General features: G+C 37.1%; 2 protein-coding genes across 2 annotated transcripts; both read left to right on the forward strand.

The window, feature by feature from the left end:
* The first annotated feature begins 2,185 nt into the window (after positions 1 to 2,185).
* On the forward strand, positions 2,186 to 3,154 carry LOC127527289 (cilia- and flagella-associated protein 61-like). Its single transcript, XM_051925560.1, has 3 exons — positions 2,186 to 2,254; positions 2,854 to 2,921; positions 3,000 to 3,154. Exons 1-3 carry the CDS (start codon positions 2,196 to 2,198, stop codon positions 3,119 to 3,121), a joined length of 249 nt encoding a protein of 82 aa, XP_051781520.1. The 5' UTR covers positions 2,186 to 2,195; the 3' UTR covers positions 3,122 to 3,154.
* Positions 3,155 to 19,100: 15,946 nt separating this feature from the next.
* LOC127527097 (crooked neck-like protein 1) lies at positions 19,101 to 24,200 on the forward strand. Its single transcript, XM_051924724.1, has 3 exons — positions 19,101 to 19,109; positions 21,605 to 21,853; positions 23,960 to 24,200. The coding sequence occupies exons 1-3, from the start codon at positions 19,101 to 19,103 to the stop codon at positions 24,125 to 24,127; spliced, it is 426 nt and encodes a 141-aa protein (XP_051780684.1). The 3' UTR covers positions 24,128 to 24,200.
* The last annotated feature ends 980 nt before the right edge of the window (positions 24,201 to 25,180 follow it).

Consider the following 25,180-nt stretch of genomic DNA (forward strand, 5'->3'; position numbering starts at 1 on the left):
ATTATTATAGTGTATTCATTTATGGTAAGTAAAGTGTTTTGCAGTGGGATTCAATAAAGTTCACCTGATCTTTGAAGTGTGCTATTTTTTATTATGATGCTCAAACATTTAAATTTCTCATATTCGTCTGTGTATTTTTGTTTTTAGAAAGAAAGAAAATGTCAGCTGTTGCATTTTTAAGTAGTACTGAAGAGGTGATCACCTCCAGACGTCTGCACAGAATCGCTCGATGTTCATGAAATTAGCAAACTGGTCACTCCTTCAACCATGGGAATGTTTGGAAGAATTAATGTACTTTACTTGCTGTGAGTTTAGGTTTTCCCTTATTTTTTAATCTAATGATACTAAAATGTAATTACAAAGATATGTCTCCTGGTGACACCAGGTGAACCTTGAAGTGATTAGGTGAACCTTGAAGTGATTATATTAAAGGCTGTTATTAAATATCCACAAAGGGGTTTAAACACGCATCCAGTATTATGTTTTATTGAAGTTACTATTTTGAAACTATAAATGTTTCTAACTTTTTTGTAGTACTAGGGTGTTGTACCGTGTTAGCTATTATGAATGTAGAGAAAAGTCAAGCAAAATGACACCTTTTATTGGCTAACTAAAAATATTACAATATGCAAGCTTTCAAGGCAACTCAGGCCCCTTCTTCAGGAAATCTTGCCTCAAAAGCTTGCATATTGTGATCTTTTTAGTTAGCCAATAAAAGGTGTCATTTTGCTTGACTTTTCTCTAACTTTTTTGTGAAATTTTCTTATTCTAAATTCTAAATTCAATTCTAAATACAAAAAAGCTGCATTCTAATCCTATTCAATGTCCAACACATGAAAATAGAGAGAGACCTGTTTATTTATTTATTTAAAGAACTTGTTAATGGTTTGCATTAAATTTTACTTACAGTCTACTTATACAGTATATTTGATAATTAGCAAAAAGTTTTCAAAATACAACTTGTATATATTGTTATAGAAATGAAATGTTTGCTTAATTGGTACATTAATATGTTATGTTTATAAAATGTATTTTATTTACTACCAAGGGAAAAAATCAAATCTAGCAGTAACCCTTGAAAATGAGAATAAGGAGATCGTTGCCCATGCTGCATTTTTCGATTATCCCAATCACAGTCTCACTGACCCTGCTGAGTGGGTCCCTTGGATTCAAAGTAATTACAAAAGTAATGAATACACTGTGAGTGTTTTTTTAAAAAAAGCAACATTTATCCACAGTTTTTGACTAGATATACTAATCAGGTCTAGAAATAGTACATTGTGTCAGATATACAGTAGTATATTTTGAAGTATTTAATAAGACACTGCCTCAGGAAATTACAGAGGGAAAACTGGAAAATGTGGATGCTAATAAGAGTTAAATTACTACTACCACTAAGTTTTAAAAGCAAGCAAAAGAAAATTTTATTCACACATTTTAAATTAATGGCAGACTGAGCTGCTTATTGCAGAATGCATTTTGACTCTGATTATTGTTTGTTTACTTTCAAGTTTTTAACTTTGTTATTGATTATTCATTGATTTTATTTATTATTCAGATAATAAAAGATTATACAAATTGACTTAATCAAATTAGCACATATTATTCATTGTTTTCTTGTTTGCAATTACATATATGAATAGTTGATTCATTTCTCAGGGACCTTTTAGCCATGTTCAACACTGAAATATTTAGAAAATATATTTTGTAATAAGAATTCATTTTTTTAGCTTTAAAAGTATGTTGTATGGTTTACCTCTATGTTTCCCTGTAACTACCTCACTCTATGCTTTAAATGTTGTTTTAAAAAATATGGCTTTTAAAAATGTTATTTTTACGGTGCTATATAAAAAAAATGTATTAATAATAATGATGATATTATTATTATTATTATTAAATAACTCAACACAATGATCAAAGTACTTTCATGAAACAATTAACTCATTATTATCAGTGCTTACCACTAGGTGGCACTGATTATCTGTGAATTGTAGTTAACAGTTTGGGTAATTTAGTAACACAAGTTTACTAGAACAATGTAATTTTCTTTTATCCAAAGGAACCAATTATTTGTTTTTGACACAGCATTTCACTATATTATTTTCATGTAGTAGATAAATTGCTACACATCGATTTGTTTTAAATTAATATTTGATTTTTTATCATATATTTTGCAGCACTTGAACACTCTGTTCATGCACTTATTTGTGGCACAAGCTGATTGTGCTTTAGAAGGTGCTAAAGAAATCATCAGGTGAGAATTAACAAGGACTGCAAAGCACTTATTAATTTATATTAAAAAATTAAAAACGTTTGTTAAAAATTCATTCAAATCACATAAAAGAATATGAAGGTCAAAGACAGTTATAATATTATGTAATATTTTAAGTTATATATTTTCATGTGAATAATAATCGTGGGACAACGAGAAGTGCTTTACAGCACAGCACACAGACTGCCATTGAATGAAGCTGCAGAAGCTGCTCTTGAAGCAATTGAGCAGGTGACATTTTTTCCCACATTTGAGGCCCCACATAAAAAGCCTGCACAACATGTTTTTGTCATAGTGTTTATTATTTTGCTTTACTTTTACTCTAAATATTAATTCGTTTTATTTTTATAAAATTTTAAAACATATGAAAGAATTACTACACAGTAATGTTTATAAGCTAGTAATCAAAAACATGACATATTCCATCTACTGATAACTTCTTTATTATATATAAAAGACAGATTTAGATAAGCAAATATTATTTCTTTGCATTATTTAAGATTTTATGTATTTTTCACCATTTCCCAATTAAAACCTAGAAATTGATAATTCTCTTTTTGCTTTTTTTTTTTTAACTACAGAACCGTTTTCAATGCTGTCCCAGAACTACATTATATATTTCTTTTCATTCCAAGCACTGTTTCTTTAGGTAAGATTTTTGCATTTTGTCTTAAGGTGTTTTTTTTGTTAAAGCAAAAAAATAATTATTTAACATTTGCATTTTAAGAGCCATCACTGGAAGCTGTGTTTGAGCCTGTCCTAGATCCAGAAACAGTGTGTCAATACACTGCTTTTATTACTCATCGCCATCTGCATTTCCCAGTACTTCGGGTCCGTAAGGCGAGGTGAGTGATGATATGCACATTTCTGACATTAAAAAGGTTATAGTCATTGTACTGTTATGGTGGGAAAGCTGCATACTAAAATAGGTCTTATTTAAAACAATAATTTTAAAAAAAATCAAACTTTCTGAAGAAAAAAAAAGAAATGTTTCCAATAAATCCATCAGTTAATTATGGGTCATGTGGTTCTGAGTCTGTGGAAGCCTGTCTATCACAAGGTACATTCACTCACACACTCAAGTGCAGTACTCTTTTTAATAAGATGTGAAAACTAGAGTGTCCAGTCAAAAACATTCATTCAGACATAGCAAGAACATGCAAATGGCACACAGAAAATTTATTATTTGCCTGCAATCTGTTATGTGTCAGCCAGATGTCCTCCCCTTACTGGGTTACAAACTCTTGTTTTATGTCTTTTTTGTTGAGTTTTGAGTCATTCAGGTATGTTAATGTTACCTTTGTTTAATATCTGCTGTTACATGTGTTTCATGGGTGACCCCCCCCCCCAAGAGGAGGGGAAAACTGCCAGAAACTGCCCTTTGCCCTAAAAATATGGAGGGTCCTGGTGGCTCATAATGCACTTGGGAGTTTTAGTGAGTTAATGTGTTTCTACTGTGCTTATTGTGATTTATTAGACTTTCAACCTGTTTTGCTCTGAAATTTGACCACTGTTTAGATTCCTGTATTGGGACTTTGCTTACATTGAATTGCCTTTCTGTTTTAGGCAACTCTATTTTGGGCTTTTGTGCCCTACGGAGCTTCATTTTTTTGAAGAGTATTTTTGTGAGAATAAACCATTTATTTTGTAAAGATTCTATGTGGCCGTTTTTGTATCCAGCTGGGGTTTTTGACGAGATTTCCCCTTTTACTGGGTATTTTTCAAAGTGCTTTTGGGATTTAGGTGCTTTGGGATTTCCAGTCATAACACCACCTTAACAGCTGTCCCATTTTAAATATGCACATTTTTCATATATGAGAGGAAGTTTAATTTTTACCTACAGTATTTCCTTGTTGTAAAACATTTGGATCATCTTTTCAGTATTTACATCTAACTGTTGTTACTGAGTTGCAAAAGGAAGGGCTAAAACTGTTTTAAAACACTTTACCAAGACAATGCTTTAATCATTTAATTTATTTTATTTAATGGGCTATATGCACAGGATAGTGCTGACATACTTGCAGTAAAATTGTTGTTATTGTTTACATCCCTCCTCGGGAGGACGTGGAGATAGCGGGTAACATCATCCATTCCGATGTGGCTAAATTACAAACACAACACCCCAAGGCACTTGTGCTAATCGCTGGAGACTTCAACCATGTAACGCTGGACAAAACATTACCTGCCTTCTCCCAGTATGTGGATTGTAACACCCGGGGAAATAGGACTAATGACCTACTGTATGCAAATGTTAAAGACGCATACAGCGCCTGCGCTTGGGAAAGCAGATCATAACCTGGATCTGCTTCAGTCTCACTACAAATCAAGAGTGAGGGAGCTACCTACAACCACACGCTCATTCAGGAAATAGTCCCCTGAGGCAGAGCAGGCTCTGAGAGACCACTTTGGAACTATGGACTGGGATATCCTGCAGGGATCTTATAGTGAGAACATTGAGGAGGTTGTTGACTGCACTACTCACTACATCAACTTCTGTATGTACATTGTAGTTCCAGTAAGAACTGTACGCTGCTATGCTAACAACAAGCCATGGATTACAAGTGACATCAAGGGCCTTTTGAACCAGAAGAAAAGGACTTTTAAAGGCGGTGATCAGCATGAGCTCAAGCGCGTGCAGAAGGAACTCCGAGTCCAGCTCAGGGCGACAAAGGAACAGTACAGGAGAAAACTGGAGCAGAAGTTCCAGAATAACAGCATGAAGGAAATGTGGGATGGGATGAAGATCATCACTGGCTGCAGCTCAAAGCGGGGTGACACCATCAAGAGAGATGTGGAGAGAGCAAACCAGATGAACAACTTTTTTAACAGGCTTGACCACCCTAACCCACTCCACCTTGGAGTACTGCACCCTCTACCCATCCTTCTGCTGATACCAGCATAGGAGAGAGTTTACCCCAACCCACAATTACAGAAGCCCAGGTAAGCAGAGAGCTGAGGAGACTTTGTGCCAGCAAAGCAGCGGGTCCAGATGGAGTATCGCCACGACTGCTGAAGGCCTGTGCGCTGGAGCTGGGGAGTCCTCTACAGCACATCTTCAACCTGAGCCTGGAACAGGGGAGAGTCCTGAGGCTTTGGAAAACATCTTGCATCACCCCAGTCCCAAAGGTATCACGTCCTAGTGAGCTGAATGACATCCGGCCTGTCGCTCTGACGTCGCATGTGATGAAGACCATGGAGAGGCTGCTGCTTCACCACCTGAGGCCAAAGGTCCATCACGCCCTCGACCCTCTGCAGTTCGCATACCAGGAGAAGGTGGGAGCGGAGGATGCCATCATGTACATGCTACATCGATCACTCTCCCACTTGGACAGAGGCAGTGGTGCTGTAAGAATTATGTTTCTGGGCTTCTCTAGTGCCTTCAATACCATCCAACCTCTGCTCCTTAGGGACAAGCTGACAGAGATGTGAGTAGATTCATACCTGGTAGCATGGATCATGGACTATCTTACAGACAGACCTCAGTATGTGCGTCTCGGGAACTGCAGGTCTGACATTGTGCTCAGCAACACAGGAGTGCTGCAGGGGACTGTACTTTTTCCGGTCCTGTTCAGCCTATATACATTGGACTTCCAATACAACTTGAAGTCCTGCCACGTGCAAAAGTTCGCTGACAACACTGCTATCGTGGGCTGCATCAGGAGTGGGTAGGAGGATGAGTATAGGAACCTAATCAAGGACTTTGTTAGATGGTGCGACTCAAACCACATACAGCTGAACACCAGCAAAACCAAGGAGCTGGTGTTGGATTTTAGGAGGTCCAGGTCCCTCATGGACCCCGTGATCATCAGAGGTGACTGTGTGCAGAGGGTGCAGACCTATAAATACCTGGGAGTGCAGCTGGATGATAAATTGGACTGGACTGCCAATACTGATGCTCTGTGTAAGAAAGGACAGAACCGGCTATACTTCCTTAGAAGACTAGTGTCCTTCAACATCTGCAATAAGATGCTGCAGATGTTCTATCAGACGGTTGTGGCAAGCACCCTCTTCTACGTGGTGGTGTGCTGGGGAGGCAGCATAAAGAAGAGGGACACCTCACGCCTGGACAAACTGGTGAGGAAGGCAGGCTCTATTGTAGGCACGGAGCTAGACAGTTTGACATCTGTGGCAGAGAGACGGGCACTGAGCAGGCTCCTGTCAATTATGGAGAATCCACTGCATCCACTAAACAGTATCATCTCCAGACAGAGGAGCAGCTTCAGCGACAGATTGCTGTCACTTTCCTGCTCCACTTACAGACTGAGGAAATCGTTCCTCCCCCACACTATGTGACTCTTCAATTCCACCTGGGGGGGTAAACGTTAACATTATTCGAAGTTTATTGTCTGTCTGTATACCTGCATTGTTATCACTCTTTAATTTAATATTTTCTTTATCAGTATACTGCTGCTGGAGTATGTGAATTTCCCCTTGGGATTAATAAAGTATCTATCTATCTATCTATCTAAATCTCAGCACGCTCAGTCACTTCCTTTCTCCATACTGCAGCTGTGATTGCATGCGTCTACGTTCATGTTGTACCCGTGATCGTGAATTCATGACTTGTTTGTTCTTCAGCGTTAGATATATGGATAAGTAATAAGGAGTATCACACTCACTGTTAATATGGAGCCTTTTCTGCGGTTGAACGGTTAATAGTGCCTCATTGTAATGAGATCCACCTATGTTGCATAGTATGAACGTGTTGAGATGACGTATGTTTAATAGGGACGGTTCATTTAGAAATGGGGCTTTGTGTGTCATTTGTTATTTATGTTAGTGTGGTCGTGGGTCTGAATTGTCGTTTTTGTGTACGTTTCGTGTGCTATGTCCGTAGTCTGTCCCGTTTTGTGTCCAATGGGTTTTGTGTGGTGCTCGCGGCTTCTTTTTTTTTGTGTGGTAGGGGCTTGTTGAATCCTCCTCTTTGTGTGTGTCCCGTTTCGTGTGCAATGGGTTTCGTGCACAGCGCCGGCATCTGACTCCTTTTTTCTGTGGTCTGACTCCTTTTTTCTGTGCACGGTGCCTCATTTCTTTTTTAGGTTGCATTCCATCCGGTTCCCGTTGCTTGCGGGGGGGGGGGATTTGTGGGGCGCCTGCGCAGTACGTCTTTTGCGTCCACGGCCCATTGCCGGATGTCCCTGCATCCATCCGGTTTATCATTCTCGGTTAGTAATGTGGATAGATACTGTATGTAGAGACCCTTGTTAGGTGTTTCATGCATGAACATAAGATGCAAGAATGACTGGGCTCTGTGATGGAATAGAGTGTTGTTTTTTATTTCACACCTGATGCTACTGTGATATGTCTTGACCCCCACAAAATAGGATTGAATTGAACAAAGTGGGCACAGAACATTGATGGATGTGATTGGATTGTACCAGAAGGATAAGCTCCATGCTGTAGGTTAATGTAGAAAATAATGATGCTTCAGAAATACAGCAAAGAAAAAATGAAAAAAATACAACTAACAAAGTAGTTTAATTAAAGACAGAAATTATTCACTTTTTGAAAGCTAGTGATATTTTCTAGGAATAATTAATTAATTGTATAATTAATTGTTTATATTTTTACTGTGACTTCTTCCCTGTTAGATATGTTAGTGCATACATAGGAGAAACTGAGTGCATAATAATTTCGTTTCAAAGTTGAAGACCATGATGATCTCATTCCTCTGTTCACACAGCATAACAGTGATCTTACGGCTATGTATGGAGATTACTTTCTTGCTGAGCTGATTGAAGCACAGAATGAACAAAACCATGCTGTTGTGTGTGAGGTAAGCGTTGGAATAATTACAGACATGTTTTTCTTCTGCATCCTTCAGTTCAACAGCTTATATGATGTGCTATTTGGTGTCATTTTTATTCCATCAAGAATTTATCAATATCGCTATGTCTTACTAAAGCTTAATGATGCTTTTGACTAACATATAGTATATGCTTAGCCATAAAAACATGGGGGGTCATGAGGTCGCTGTAAAGGGGTGTGTGGCACTCCCGTTATCTATGCAAAAGGATGAAGGTCTAAGTCTTTAGAGTCCTGGTTCTTCCTGTCTTGTTATATGGTTGTGAGACATGGACGCTATCCAGTGACCTGAGACGAAGACTGGACTCTTTTGGTATTGTGTCTCTCCGGAGAATCCTTGGGTACTGCTGGTTTGACTTTGTGTCAAATGAGCGGTTGCTCATCGAGTCCCGAATGAGGCACATTACCTGCATTGTGAGAGAGCATCAGTTGTGGCACTATGCCAATTGATGCAATTCCTCAATGGTGATTTACCTTGTAGGATCCTCATTGTTGGATTGGTGGGGACCCAAGTGGCTGGACCAGGCCAAGGGGTCACCCACGTAACACCTGGCTGCGGCAGATAGAAGGTAATTTCCGGAGCGTGGGACTGGACCACATGTCTGCCTGGGGGGTTGCCAACTGGGATCCCGAGCTGTTTCATTGTGTGGTGGGTGCTCAACACACTGTACCAGTGCATGCTCCCCAACTTGACTTGACTTGACCTCTTTATTTTGGTCTGTTTTTCATACACTACTCGAGTTATATTTTTTTTTAATATACTGCAGGTAAACAACAAAATATACGGTTCATTGGAGAAAATTTAAACTGAACTTTTATTTATGTCCTTTGGTGAATTACTTCATGTACTGTATGCTGCACTGGATTACTCTGAGATTCTACATATACTGTAGGTCTCTTCTGCAAAAGGGAAAACTGGTAAAATGCAATTTAACATTGAAAAGTTACTATATATATATATATATATATATATCCATCCATCCATTTTCCAACCCGCTGAATCCAAACACAGGGTCACAGGGGTCTGCTGGAGCCAATCCCAGCCAACACAGGGCACCAGGCAGGAACCAATCCCGGGCAGGGTGCCAACCCACCGCAGGACACACACAAACACACCCACACACCAAGCACACACTAGGGCCAATTTAGAATCGCCAGTCCACCTAACCTGCATGTCTTTGGACTGTGGGAGGAAACCGGAGCACCCGGACGAAACCCACACAGACATGGGGAGAGCATACAAACTCCACGCAGGGAGGACCCGGGTCCCCAGGTCTCCCAACTGTGAGGCAGCAGCACTACCCACTGCACCACCGTGCTGCCCATATATATATATATATAGAGAGAGAGAGAGAGAGACAATATATTGGTTACTAAACCTTCCTCTCATGTTTCGTCTTTTGTGCATATTATTAATGCTTATGGTAACATGCAAGTAGTCAAAGTTATTTGCTTCCCAGTATTGATGAGTAGAAAAAAACAAATATGTGCATTATTCAGATTAGTACACTCCCCTTAGAAAAATGCTGGTGATATTTTTTTACATTTAGCACAGTCTTTGTCTTTTTCTGTACTGCTTTCCTTGCACATCAACAAGGTAGGCAGGACAGACCAGGCTTTTGTGTCACCAGCAACAATATGTAGGTTCTGCTGTGAAAAGCCAGATGCTCTCAAACCATCTGAAGGATGTAATTCTTCAAACACATCCTAAGTCTACTTGTGATTCTCCTACCAGTAGTCACACTGAGGACGTTTCCAGTGGGAGATGTCATTAAAGCATCCTTGCTAGATGCCTTGAGAAGTTAAAATGTCTTCTCTAGATCTGAAGCAGTACTAGGTTTACTCCGACGTACTAATTAGATGTGGCCATATTAGTTTTATTGCTACTTTGAACTTATGACTGTAGGTGTCAGGAAAGGTAGTGGGACTTTGTCTAAAAATGATCGTGGCTCCCAGTTTATTTCCTGCTTTTGGCAAAGCCATTTCACAAAATTAGGAATAAAACTAATCTTGTTATCAACCCAGGACAGAAGGAGAGGTTAAATCGGGAACTGAAGAAATATCTTGGCTGTAATAAAGATCAATTCTTCATCTAACTGTAGTGCAATTATTTCTATAGTGGAAGAAATACTTATAAATTAAGGGCAAAATGGGTGTCTTCCATTTGAAAATGTTTATGGTTAACCCCCACTAAACTTAAGATGCTTCACCCATGTTTTCTATACCGTGTTTCTGAATAAAGTTAGGGATGTTTGTGTCGCTGAGAAAGACAACCTGTTAAAAACCAATGCCTCTGGAAAGAAAAATGCCGATTGTAAGTAATAAAGTTTTACCAAAATACCTGGTTAAGCAGAAAAGATGGATCTCTTTGAGAAACTTCCAGTGGAGAGTTACGTCCTAGACATTTGCTCCTAGATACATTGATGTTTTTATAATAATTTAAAGTGATTTTGCCAGTTAATTATAAGATGGTGTTGCTGATTACTGCCAAGTTTCATCCTTGTCATATTTAAAACTAATTTTTTAAGTCCTTATTCTTTGCCATTGACAACACAATTCTCAGTAACAATCAGCAGAATATGAAATCTAGCAAATAAGTTAATTGTATGTTCTGGTGAAGCAGAGAATTTCTGTTACAGACATCCATACGCACGGAAAGAATTAGTGAAAAAAAATGGTTTTATGCAATTTACTGATTAAACTCATACAAATGCTCTGGAATTGAATCTAGTTGCTTCCCTTATGACTTTGAATTTATTGATCTTTTGTGACTGCGATACAAGACCATTAATTGTTTCCAATCTTTGGCTTTGTCTGACTTGCCTTTAGTAAAGTCTGTGCCAAATGATTAAGAACATTTATTTTATTTTGCCTAATGACATTAGTTAGTCTTTGTAAAAAAAAATGCCTGGGGATACTTATAATCCTGAAAGTGAAGAGTGAAGAATATACAAGAATATTGTTTAATGAAAGCATATTGTCACACTTGAACAAATGACATTACTCTTTAAGGAAGCATTTTAGAACAAGGATGAGTAATCCTATAAAAAGTATTTAAATTAGAAGTTCAGAAGTATATTTGTGGGAACCACAATGCCTACTGGTTTTCACAACAGTCAGTAAACTTTATTGTCGTAGTAATTTATTTCTATAGAAGATGATATTTCAATCGGTTAACCTTCTATTGTTGTTTTAGTCTTAATCTTGAGTAGTGTAATTATGCATCATTTCTTATATGTTTAAATCATATTATTTGCTCTTTTCCCCCTTTAATTAAAAGAACATGTGATATCTTTACTTAGTGAGAATCACATTTGAATTGTGTTATTTGTTAATTTCTCAATAGTGCATGTTCTAAATTAGATTTACACAAATGTATCTGTAAATGTTGCAGAAGTAATGGGATTCTGGTGAAACATTTATTAACACTCTCCTAAATACAATATGTCATAGGCAAACATAGTGCTTTGAAAAAGTATTCACCCAGAACAGCTATGTCATTATGCCATTATTCTTTAGAAATGTGCCACCTCCCGAAGCCATGACATCTAATCATGTTTTTGCATAATCTTTGCAGTGGCAGCTGGTGAAAAAAATTTGGCAGTGGGGACAGGTTTTGCGTGGACAAACTGAAAAAATTCTCTATTATATAGTGCCTTTCACACCTATTTATTAAATAGTGCTTTTCATGTCTACATATTGTCCACATCCTCATTTCCATAATCTTCCAATACATGCAATTTCATCTGATCTATAACAAATCCATAGCACAAGTCCAATCCAAATCTTATTCTGATTTTGCTAATAGAGTGTCCAGTCCTTGGCCATGTCCACTGTATTCCATAAATCTACATCATACAATCACTAGTCCTCTTATTTTTCCTCACCTCACATCTTACATCCCAGTTTATCATTTACCACACCCACAGAGTCATTCCCACCCTAATTTTATTCAATACTTGCTGGCAGTCTGCCCAGTCCTAGGCAAGTTTTCCAGGCTTATCTCACCTAGGAACAAATTCATATTGTAAGATCCACAGACCCCCACATCTTAAAAAATAACTCGTCCCCCAACCTGTCTTGTACTACACCCATAAGACAAGTCCAACTTAAATCTTATTTTACCTTTATGCTCAGGATAGGTGTATTTCCATGAATATAAATTTTGCCCTCCTTTCTTTCAGGCTTGAAATTTTTCATTTACTTTCAGATAAAATTGAGTCATTTCACTAAGACTGCCAAAATAATTAGCTTCAAACTATTGTCTGTGTCAATGTTTCCCAAGCTGTTTTTCTGTAGTGGCACACTTTTGTAACCAAAATCATCCCAAGACACACCACTGTTTTACTAAACACAAACACATTATGTCTCATACACATGCTCAACTGCCCGAAGGGTCGAGACTATTGGAGAAGCCGGTAAAAAGCATCTCCAAGATCAGTGTTTGCGGATATGACACTTAGTGAACACTTTGGTGGCATCTCCAAGCTGCTTTGCCTTTTTGCCTGCCCCTGCCTGCCTTAGAGGCCCACTATCCACCAGCGCTGTGAGGCTTGCTGGCAACCACACACCCAGGGCAGATGGACCCCAACAGCTTGGTGACGCATCTAAAGTGCTCTAAATGCTGTGTCTGCAATATAGTGATCATGGAGCTGCTTTTATGCCAGCTTCACCAGGTAGACCTATCCTCCTTATATAGGTCTCGACCACCTGCAGAGATTGTCCGTCTCAGGTTCACACCCAAGTGTGCCACACTATTATTTCCATGGCACACCTGGGTAGCTCTCATTGGTGCACCACTGGGCCATGGCACACTAGTTGAAAAACACTGCTGTAGATGACTACTGCTACTTTCATGCTGCTTGCATTTTTCAGAAAGATGTTTTAGGTCTTGTACCCCCGTTCTTGTCCACAACGCTTTGACACTGTGAAACAGCAAACAGGGAAAGCAAAGTAAGGCATTGCTTACATCACACTCAGTTAGCCAACTCCATTTGTTATAATAAGCAGGACAATGTTTGTGTGTAAGTCATTTGTTAAGTCAGGTCCGTCCAGTCCAAGTTCCTTTATGTTCTATTTTATTTTTATGTGAATGATTTATGAAGGGGTATTTCATTAAAGAAATAAGCAAAATTTCTATGATTTCTTAACTTCTTCTTGAAGTTGCCATCTCTATAAAGTCGTGCTTGCTCATCTGTAGTTACATTAATGGCAGGTGTGAACTGTGAACCATTGACTTAACTTGAAATAGTGCGTCAATGATTGTTCAATCATATTATTAAAAAAAAAAAAATTCTCTGCCAATTAATGTGGGAGTGTCCGGGACGCAGAGTTGTGTCCCCAAAAAATATAAACGCAACCAATTAAAGGGCAGTCTCAGGTCACCTGCTTGCCAAAAGATCAAGAACTTACATACACTCTCACTTGCAAGTGCAAGTTGGAACCAATTTTTAATGGATGTTGTCCTGTACTGACTCCAGGCACATTGTGCAAATAAACAAATATATTTAGTTATTATTATGCATTACCTAATTAATTTAAGTAGAGTTTTTAAAATATTTGGAGGGGGGTGGTGCCCCAGTGCCCCACATTACCCCAGATTTTGATTAAACTAAAATCCAGACTCAGACTGGATCACTTCATTTTAAGCAAATACAGTGTTGCTCAGATAGTGTACTTTAAATTATTATCTTGCTGAAACACCCTTTGTTTGTGTTTGCCAGCAGAGGGAGCGCATCTTTTTATTACATCTTTTCAGTACTGTATACCAGGGGTCGGCAACCTATGGCACGCGTGCCACACTTGGCACGCCAAGCAATTTCAAATGGCACGCAGACTCTTCACGTTTCCTGTATAAAGTTGATTATAAATCGATTAGCGGGGTTTCCTCGCTCATTTCGGCACTTGGGCGTAGCAGGGTACCAGCCACAGACTTATCCAGACTTGTTGTAACAGCAGTCTAAGTAGGTCAGGGGAACAGTCTATATGCGAAATCTCAGAAACTAACGACAGTAACGCCAACTAGCGAGATCAAAATTCTATTACATAAAAAATTGTGGCGCATTTGCTTTAAAACCTGTTGTGTGTATATCTGGATTTCGTTGTATACAAGCACAGATATAATTTTTCAGGTGATATTTTAACGATACCCACTATAGAACAACGTTGGTTTTTGCATTTTATAAATGTTTTCTAATATGAACATTGGTTACGACTTTCCGGTCACGTGCTGCAAATATGCAGATCTAGATCTACAAAGGCCGGATGCCGGTAGTTGAATAATATATATGGTTCATATTGATTAATCTAAATATATCCATTGTATAAAAAAACTGAGATGGTCATATTTTTATTAGTTCCTAGATCTACTTAGAAAAAACGTCAATATAATTAAGGCCCACGCTTCTAAACAAGCTGTGTACAGCGATCGGCATTATAGTGTCATTATGACTAGTTATAGCTGACAGTTTACTGACGGTTTTCCTCTCATATGCACGTATGTAGATCTATAATTCTGCGTTTACACGGACAAATTTATGTGTGTATTTATGTATTTAATATCTGAAAATCTGAATGACTCGGTAATTTAAATAAATATGCATGTGAACCGGATGTGTTTGCTGAGTGTGCTCTTAAACAATTCATAAAAAAAATTTATATCTTTGTAAAGTTTTTTGTTGCTTATAAGTAGTGGTTTATATGTAAATATTGGCATTGATATTTGCTGATTTATTTATATTTCCAGAAGATCATTTTTGTTAAATATGGCTGCAAAGAAAAGGAAACTTGATCATCGACCATTTCAAGAAAATTGGACAAAAGAATATGGATTTGTTGGACAAAAAGATCGTGCTGTGTGTGCTTTCTGTTGTGAAAGTGTTGTGTGTCGCACATCTAGTGTACAAAGACACTTTCAAACAAAACACCAGTCTAAGTTTAAAACCTCAGAAGAGAAAAGTGAAGCTATCAAAAAAGCTATTTCTGGTTTCGAAAAACAAACTAGTATTTTGAGCAAAGCAGTTGGAATGAAGATTAAAGCTACTGAATGTATTTATAAAATAGCTGAATGTATTGCTTTGAAAGGGAAACCGTTTACAGACGGAGAATACATCAAAGAAACTTTTTTAAGCAGTGCTGAAATTTTATTCAGTGATTTACCAAATGAGATTATATTCACTCGTATTAGAGAAATACCAATTTCTGCAAGATCAGTTGAGAGGCGCATAACTGATTTAGCTGAAAATGTAACAACTAAACAAATATCTGGATTAAAACAATCTCAAGTATTTAGTGTTGCGCTTGACGAAAGCACTGATTTAAACAATTTGTCTCGCTTAGCCTTGGTTGCAAGATATCCTGAAAATAATCACATTTATGAAGAGTTGTGTTGCTTATTACCACTTCATGACACAACCAAAGCAGAAGACATTTTGACTGCATTTATTAGTTATTTTGCTAAACATGACATAGACTTAAACAAGTTATTCTGTGTGACAACCGATGGTGCTGCTGCAATGGTTGGCAAGAAGAAAGGATTTGTAAAACTTCTTGAAAATCATGTTGGCCGCAAACTTTTGAATTTTCATTGTATTATACACCAGGAGAGCCTATGTGCAAAGACCTCATCTCTGAATTTGGTCTCTGTGATGACAACTGTTGTTGAAATAGTCAACTTTATAATTTCTCATTCTTCACTGGTTCACAGGCAGTTCAAGTTTCTTTTACAAGAAATTGAGTGTGAATATGGAGATCTTCTGCTACACAGCAATGTTCGCTGGCTTAGTCGAGGCAAAGTTTTAAATAGATTTGTCAGTTGCCTTGGAGCTATTAAGGTGTTTCTTAATGAAAAAAAGAAACATTTTCCTGAACTGAATGATGACAACTGGGTGTTAAAGTTGATGTTTCTGACTGACATAAGCACACATTTAAATGAACTTAATCTGAAATTACAAGGACAGGGACAAACAGTACTTGATCTTTACAGCTATTGGAAAGCATTTACAATGAAACTAGACATTTTTTCCCGTGATATCAACATCAAAGCATTCAAGTACTTCCCGAATGTGAAGAATCTCTCAAATCAATTTGAAGTAAATGTAGATGAGTTTCAAGAGTACATTGAAGCACTCAAAGCAGAATTTGATAAACGAAGTAAAGACTTTCACATTCATGGATCTTTATTTTCGTATCTCATTAAGCCTGATATAATTGATTTGGAAACTACCCAGTTGGAACTATTTAGTTGGATGGATATTGATGACTTTGAAATGCAACAGATTGACTTCAGATCTTCAGAATTATGGACATCAAAATTTGTTGAACTACGGAAGTCTCTGGAAAATGAAAATCTAGAAAAGTCTGCAGCTATTCTCAGCTGTTGGACATCCCTTCCGAATTATTACATCTGTTTGAAGAAAATTGCTTTTGCTCTTCTTTCAGCTTTTGGATCAACCTATTCCTGTGAGCAAATTTTCTCTCACATGAAAGCAGTGCTAAATCCACAACGTAGTCGCCTAACGCCTGAACATTCAGAAAATTGTGTCAAACTCAAAGTGACAAAGTATGTTGTTGATATTGAGCAACTGGCCAAGACCATGCAAGGGCAAGGCTCCCATTAATAATAAAAAAGTTTTTTTTTAAATCTTTCAAGAAACTCTATTTCTTTTAATGTTGTTTACAACTTTACATATTATTGAATATCACTATATATTAATTAAAATATAAAAATAAAATATATGGTAAAATAAGAATATTGACCTCGACTTGTATAAAATAATATGTGATGTTGGCACTCTGAATAATTTGAAACCTTAAGTTGGCACACAGTTAGCAAAAGGTTGCCGACCCCTGGTCTATAGTATCAAATGTGGCACTTACTGTAGATGCAATACTATGGGCCTAAAAATGCAACCATGGTCAGTGGAGTGCAAATCATTGAATACTTTGACTAAAGCAGTACCTGGGTAAAAATGTTACAAGAAATTACTTTTATTTGCAAAAATACAGAGAACCGCTTACCTACACCTTTCTCTAAATTTTAGAAATACAAGAAAGACTAGAAAATTGGTCTATAATTTGATAGATCACAGTTAAAAAGATTTTTTTTTACCTTAAGAAGAGGTTATTAGCCAGTATATATAATGCAGGTACATATCCAAGATTTAAAAACTTAATTTTTAAATGTGGATTACCAAAGAGAAAGTAAAAGATCTTTCACAAATGTAGTAATAAAATGAAGGAAGATTTTGACTTGTTAACTAATGCACCAAATTCTGAACATTCAATTTGGGCAAAGGATTTTAATTTCTCAGCTTTCTTAAAAGCAACATCATTTGACACTACTTCACTGGCTAAATAAGAAAACATAATTTATTATAAAGTGGTGTAGAATTTTGAAGCTTATCTCTAGATTACCGTACTTTCTCATTTAAAGACTTAAGGTTCACTTCTTAACAGAACAGGAATATGTTTATTGTTTCATTTTCATTAAAAAGTCGTGCCCACCCCCAAAAAAAGAAAAGAATTAAAAGTTAAATAAACACTACGTTAACATTCGTTAGAAAATGAATGGATGGATGGCTGGATGAATACAATTTATAAAATATATAACAAACAATAAAACGGAACTTAAAAGTTCTTAATTTAAGTTAAATATCATCTTAAAGTACTGGGAATTTTCCGTTCATCAAGAACATAGACTGAACTTTGGGCAAAGTGCATTTTTATCGTATTTTGCTGACAATGCAACATTAAGTGTCGATTTCCCCAGTTTTTACGAGGCAAACCACCGTAACCAGTGTTGCAGTCATTAACAATTAGCTCGCCAGCCAAAGATTACATACATGTAAATGTAACGTTAACTTTTCAAACTGTTTTGAAAAACGTTTTGCAAAATGTGCAGTTTTATAATCATAGTTAAGAATAACAGAAATAATAATAATAACAATACCGTGCTGTTTCCTATCATATTTTGTTTGTACTTGAAAATGCTACGCTCGTGCTAAAAACTAAGACTTGTTGTGTTCGATAAATGGAGGCGTTGTGTTCGCCTTGCCTAGAAATGGTAACGTCACTTCCGGATCTACAACTGCGGGTCTGAAACTGCGGTGACGTATGGTGCTGTAGCTCTGCAAGTGGATACTTCTCCTCGTGCTACCTTACGCAAACTATGCTCATCAATTTGTTACAGATTCTAGGTAAACACGATTCCACACAAAGGAAAAAGGTGCCCCATTGTAAATCGTTCATAATGTCTCCAAAATATATTTGTTAACTTACATACCAGTACTAGAGGAAGGCAGGCTCTATTGTTGGCATGGAGCTGGACAGTTTAACATCTGTGGCAGAGCGAAGGGCGCTCAGCAGGCTCCTATCAATTATGGAGAATCCACTGCATCCACTAAATAATGTCATCTCCAGACAGAAGAGCAGCTTCAGCCACAGACTGCTGTCACTGTCCTGCTCCACAGGCAGATTGAGGAGATCGTTCCTCCCCCAAACTATGCGACTCTTTAATTCCACCAGGGGGGGTAAACGTTAATATTTAACATTATACATAGTTATTGTCTGTTTTTTCACCTGTATTATTATCATTCTTTAATTTAATATTATTTATTGTATCAGTATGCTGCTGCTGAAGAATGTGAATTTCCCATTGGGATTAATAAAGTATCTATCTATCTATCTATCTATCTATCTACATAACTGTTTTATACAAACTCCTTATTTCAACATATGCGAGCCCCAAGGATTGGAACCCGCGTTAGCGCATCTTACCGCTAACGTTGGCACCATACACATGCAGAGCAGGTTACAGATTATGACAGCAGTGGAATTCAAAAGGCTCACAAAAAAATCTTGGCGCGATACACACGCAGAGCAAGTTCAAAGATATGACAGTACTAAAATTCAAAAGTGTGAACAACAAGACAGTACAGATCGCATTCGCACAAACAAATGGAAATTATTACTAGGTGAAATAACGGAACAGCAAAAAGAGATCGAATATATGGACATAGGTGATATGTCGGAAGTATGTAGATACTGTAAGGCTTTAATGTTTATGTCGGAGACTTGTAGATCGTCTACTTCTTGTTGCCATCAGGGAAAAGTACTACTGCTTCGTAATGAAGGGGCGTTTCCACAAGAATTAAAAGATTTGTTGTTTGGTGAAAGTGAAATCTACAAACACTACAAGCAAAATATACGCGTCTACAATAATCGTTTCGCATTAGCATCATTCAACGCACAAATGTTGATTTACACAATAATGGACCATAACGGTATAAGAATCTGTGTTTCCGCAACAATTACAACTGGGACAAGTTTATTTTCAGAAAAAAAACACAATTTGGTCAGGTGTATCTTTATGATCACGTAGAAGCAATGCAACATAGAGTCGAAACAGTTAAACGATCCGAAGTAATAGATATTATACAGCCAATAATGGATATACATCCATACGTATTGCACTTTACACTAGATGTACCAGCAACACACGGACAAAGAGATTTTCTTGGATGTCTGCATGAATCCAAAAGATCACAGTTGAAATTATAATAAACCCAAATGTGACAAACTGTCAGCGATAATACTTTCGAAAGACGGAGATATCAAAGACAGAGTAGATATTCGTGTATATCCAAAGGCAAAGCATGCTTCGTCATTTATGTCAAATACATCACCACATGCCAACCCTTTACCTTTGCATTTCTCAGATGGCGAAACAGGATAGTCGTACAATTTGAAATAAACGCATTCTGCAAAACGAATAACACCCACACAATTTTTCAGGTCAAAATTAGCGAAACTTTCCCATGTATTTAACCCACTTCTATCATCTCAACGCCTATCGCAACATTACATTATCAATGCGTATGTAAAAGACGCAGCTAATTGTCTCTTCTTTATTAAATCGAATCAAACTAAACTTAGAATGGTACATATGCAAGGTCTCATTGATCACGTTCAAAATTCAAATATCAATAGTTCAGACAAATTCAAAATAGGTACAGCAGTAATATTACCATCATCATATCAAGGTAGTCCAAGAGCATTGCAACAGTTATATCATGATGCAATGGCAATATCCCGAACTATCGGTCGGCCAGATTTATTTCTTACAGTGACGTGCAATTCACAGTGGCCAGAAATCCGCAGCTTCTTGAGAACAATGCCACCTGCTACATCGGCTCTGGATATTCCCACTTTCATAAGTAGATTGTTTTATCAGAAAAGTCTTATTTTTATTGAAACGATATTCACTCACAGCCAGTTATATGTTGCATTATCAAAAGTGAACATAATGCATATGTAACAAGTCCCATGAAAAATAACAATTTAAATTGTATTTCCACAGGACCAAACCCGTGGGTTGGTGAGCGAAGCAAGCAGGGGGTGGATCCCCCTAGTTATCTAAAGAATAATTAAGGAGGGGACTAAAGCATCGCAGTAAATCTATTCTGTAGAGTCCTTCTCATATTGTTGATTTGTGGAGCTTCAGTATCCTAAAAAAAACTTTTTATGCAAGCATTTGAAATTGTCTTAAATTTGATATATTTTAGTTTGTACAAGACTGTGTTGTGCTTTACAGGAATGCAGCAAACAAATGGTAAATGTCACTTTAATCTCCTTATCTTTTAGAAGTGTGAAACTGATATAGTTGTAAAACTTAATATTTGTTTCTGAAAGTCATACTGTGACCTTCATACTGTGACCTGAAAGTGTGTAGTTTTGCCATATTTATCTTAAATTGTGCTTGCATGCACAAAGGCTCAGAACATGCACAGCAAATTGTGTTCATGCACCATGTGGCATCACTGCATTTGGTAGAACTCAGCACAAAACCAAAAAAGGTGGGTTGCTGGTGTAGTGGAACATATTAACTTTTCATGTAAGATATTTTCAATCTTTAGGTTAAGAAGAGTATAAGAAGAGTAGAAGTCAGACAAAAAATGTCCAGGTTGGCAGTTTCTGCGTTCTTAGGCTGATACATGTCTTGAAAGACATCAACTGATGAGAGCGTCATAGGTCACACATGGTAATTATGGAAAAAAAGCATGCAGGGATATGAATGTGGCAAAAGACCACCAACAACGGCAAATAAAAATCAAAGGAAAACAGTGCTTGTATTTAATTTGTAGGTGGTCTGTACTGACTGCGTAATTGCCTAATGGAATAGTTAACTTTTTGACAATTTGTTTTCAGTCAACTTTTGGAGTGTAATATTTTTTATATAAGTATCAGTTGTGTATTATTTAATGCAAGTTAAATGAGTTATCACAGTATAGATTTGTGTTTGTCCTTAAAAACAATAAAGAAGCACCTTAAATTACACAAAAGTAAGCACGCTAAGGCCTGCACCAAAGAATATATTTTACCGTAATTCTGTTGTATATTCGTTTAGACATTACATGTCACACCCCAACAGGCTGAAGAGTGTTATGTTACATAATATCTATGTTTGTTCTTTTGATCATTTAACTTTCTAAGAATTTAGTTTCAAATTACTGTGTGGTTACATTTTAGGTTTGGATTAGCTATACTCAGTTTGAACTGTCTGTGGAAAGTGGGGAGCGCTTGATGAAGTGCCGGCAGATTTATGAAGAAGCTAACAAGGCTCTGCGTAACAGTGAAGAAAAGGAAGAGAGACTTTTATTGCTGGAATCTTGGAGAGACTTTGAATCAGAATTCGGTACTGAGGCAACAAAAGACAGAGTAAGGAAACTGATTCCAGAGAAAGTCAAGAAAAGAAGAAAGCTGCAAGCCGAGGATGGCGTAAGTCTTCATATTTCATTTACAGTTGGGTTTGAAGATGGTGAAATATTTGCTTCTGCCTTTCAGTTCCAGGAAACATGGTTTGGTTCTTGGCCCTGTTTCTCTGTGGAGTTTATATGTTGTACTTATGATTGCATTGGCTTGTTACCAGAGGCTTTGGTTTCCTGTCACATTCCAGTAGCTATGCAAGTTTGTTTAGTTGGCCATGTATGACAAAGTGTGAGTGTGCCCTGTGATGGGCTGGTATACTATTCAGTCTTGTTTTCGGATTTGTGCCAATGCTGCCAAGATAGGCCCCAGCACTTGGTGATCCTGTATTGAAAAATATAATTATGGAAAACGGATTGATGGATAAACCAGAAAATCCTGTCTGGATGTGTTCGTAAAATTCAGTTTAATTAATTTAATTTAATTCATGTTAATTAGTAACAAGTTCTAAAGTGTCTAGCAGAAAATTCACAATTGTAATATTATTATATATTACACAGGTGTCGAACTCCAGGCCTGGGGGGCCGCAGTGGCTGCAGGTTTTCATTCTAACCCTTTTCCTAATCAGTGACCAGTTTTCACTGCTAATTAACTCCTTTTCCCTTCATTTTAATAGCCTTGTTTGAATTGATTATTTTCTTCATTAAATGGCAGCCAAACAGAAATGTGACGAGAAACGAGCCAACAAATGACCAGCTAAACTGGGGTTTCAAACTCCAACCAATTTCACTCCAACCAGCTTCTTAATGAGAAGCCAATACTTGCTGTTAATTAAACCCGTTACTTAATTCCTCGGCTTGCTGCTGCTCTCTTTCTGCTACAGCAGACATTTTCCCACACTGTTGATTTTCTGTTTCTGATTATTGGCCTGAGAGATCAACCTTACTGAGACCCTCATCTTTCTTTATGTTCAGATAATGTGGTTAGCTGATCACCTGTTTGCTCATTTTGTGTCTCATTATTGTTTGGCTGCTAATTAAGGAAATAGAAGGAACTAATGGGCGTGAGTCGAGTTAATTAAAACTAAGGCAAAAAAAGCTAATTAGCAGCAAAATCAGGTCAATAATTAAGAAGGTGGTTAGAATGAAAACCTGCAGCCATTGTGGCCCTCCAGGACCGGAGTTTGACACCCCTGATATATTAATACAAGGCCAACAAAAATGGACTAACAAAACACATTGTTTTATAATTTATGTTTGTCTTGATTGAGTCCCAACCTTACAGCCGTTTCTCATTTGTAAGCATTTTTATTTACATCTAAAACATTTGTCAATGAATATTGCTATTATTCATAACATTTGTGATAGATTCTGTAAAATATTTGCTGCTGGATGAAGTAAAAACACATTTCTGATCAAATAATGATGTTCGGTTGTGAGAGTTATTTCATTAAAAAGAAAAAAATAAATGTAATAGTAATCTTTGAATATTATTTATGATTAGTTATCTGTTAGCTTGTGTATACAAATGTGGGGTGGTACAGATGGGACATGTTAGTCAGGAGGTCTGCACTGGCCTGGACCCTCTTTAGGTAGAAGCAGAGAGAAGGGTTTGTAGATAAGATATGTTTTGTCATGAAAATGGCCTCACATCATTTTGTATGACATCCTGATTGATGTGTGGAGTATCTTTTAACAAAAGGCTGTACCACCAGGTTAAGACAGTGCTACTGTACCCTATAAACCCATAAATCTATTCTCTGGCTAGATCATCTATTTTCTGCCATCTTGATATGTTTATTTAAAAACATTATGGGCTTGATTTATTTTGCTGATTACATAATATGTGCAGACTGCTGTAACAGTACAGTTTCTCCTTCGTTTCAATAAAATACCTATCTGACAATATGTGCATTTAAATAAAAGGCTCATTATGGCAGTTCAATATAAGGGCTATGGCACTGGTTTTATTTACACTACTGATTCACTATATGAACAAAACTAAGTCAGCTCACTGGCATGTAAATTTAAAGTGTGTATGAACAACTACACTCTAATTCTGCATTTGTGAAGCAGCTTTGGATTATGTGTAGTAGCTACTTTCTATAGATACTTTTGTGTTTAAGTTTCTGTATAAATTGTTAATTCCAGTGTTTTTTTTCCTCCTCCCTTCCTCCAGTCGGATGCTGGCTGGGAAGAGTATTATGATTACATTTTCCCTGAAGACGCTGCCAACCAGCCTCATCTCAAACTGCTTGCAATGGCTAAAATGTGGAAAAAACAGCAACAGACCAGCCCTGCTGATGAATACAATGATGATAGTGCTGAAGCTGAAAGTGTATCTTAGCAAAGTGCTTATCCTGTCAAATATTTTATTTTTTTAATGTAAAAAGTAATAAATTGTTTTCATTATGGTCAAATATTTCTGGTGTCTTGATGACATTTCACAAATCAAAACTGACCTTAAGTTAAAGGCAAATGATCAGAGTATGTGTGGATGTATGGTAATTCATGATTATGCTTAAAAATCATGGATTTGACAGCAAAACAAACGCGTGTTTGGTATACCCAACATTGTAAACATTTTAAATGTATTTGATATTTCGGTAGAAAATGCCAAAGGTTTTTTAAAAAAATGGTTATTTTTAGGTTGAACTAATCAATTCTTTCACCTTGTGATAAAAACGCCTGCATAAAAAGTAAACATATTTCTTTTAAAGTGTTTTTTAAGGTGTAAAATGAGAATTTCTGTTTCAAAACATCTTTCAAAGTTGCAGGCCTAATTCTGATTTATCTGTGCTATATAAGGTGTATAAAGTGTATATATAGTATAAGCATATATTTAAAATACTGTAAAAGTGTATACTTTCTTTACTTCTTTACTCTGTTAACTAACATCATTGGACTAGTAAATAGTTTTGTGAGGTAGCCATTGCATTTCTGAAGTGTCACAGCCCCAGGAACTTTGATTTAATTTCTGGTCCAATCAGTGCCTAAGGTTCTTATACATCCACATGGATTTTTTTTCCTGGAAACTTTCAGGAGATCGAAAATGTTAGGCTAATTTGTGACAGTGAAAAGGCCTCATGTAGGTGACTGTGGGTGGATTTTTGACAGACTGGAGTGTCTTGCAGTGTTGATAATAGCTTTTGAGATTACACTGCCATGATATGGAAAAAGTATCTAGCTAAACAATACAATACAGTTTATTTTTGTATAGCCCAAAATCACACTGGAAGTGCCGCAATGGGCTTTAACAAGCCCTTCCTCTTGACAGCCCCCCAGCCTTGACTCTCTAAGAAGACAAGGAAAAACTCCCAAAAAACCTTGTAGGGAAAAATGGAAGAAACCTTGGGAAAGGCAGTTAAAAGAGAGACCCCTTTCCAGGTAGGTTGGGTGT

This window comes from Erpetoichthys calabaricus, chromosome 3 (assembly GCF_900747795.2).
Source record: "Erpetoichthys calabaricus chromosome 3, fErpCal1.3, whole genome shotgun sequence".
In the NCBI taxonomy this organism is placed as follows: domain Eukaryota; kingdom Metazoa; phylum Chordata; class Cladistia; order Polypteriformes; family Polypteridae; genus Erpetoichthys; species Erpetoichthys calabaricus.

Bases quoted from the DNA above. Each gene is read 5' to 3' on its own strand.
- LOC127527097 (XM_051924724.1), top strand. The intron at 21,854-23,959 runs GTAAGTCTTCAT...CCCTTCCTCCAG, and splicing joins AGCTGCAAGCCGAGGATGGC to TCGGATGCTGGCTGGGAAGA.
- LOC127527289 (XM_051925560.1), top strand. From the start codon at position 2,196: ATGCACTTATTTGTGGCACAAGCTGATTGTGCTTTAGAAGGTGCTAAA. The intron at 2,255-2,853 runs GTGAGAATTAAC...TTTTAACTACAG, and splicing joins GGTGCTAAAGAAATCATCAG to AACCGTTTTCAATGCTGTCC. The intron at 2,922-2,999 runs GTAAGATTTTTG...TTGCATTTTAAG, and splicing joins TCCAAGCACTGTTTCTTTAG to AGCCATCACTGGAAGCTGTG.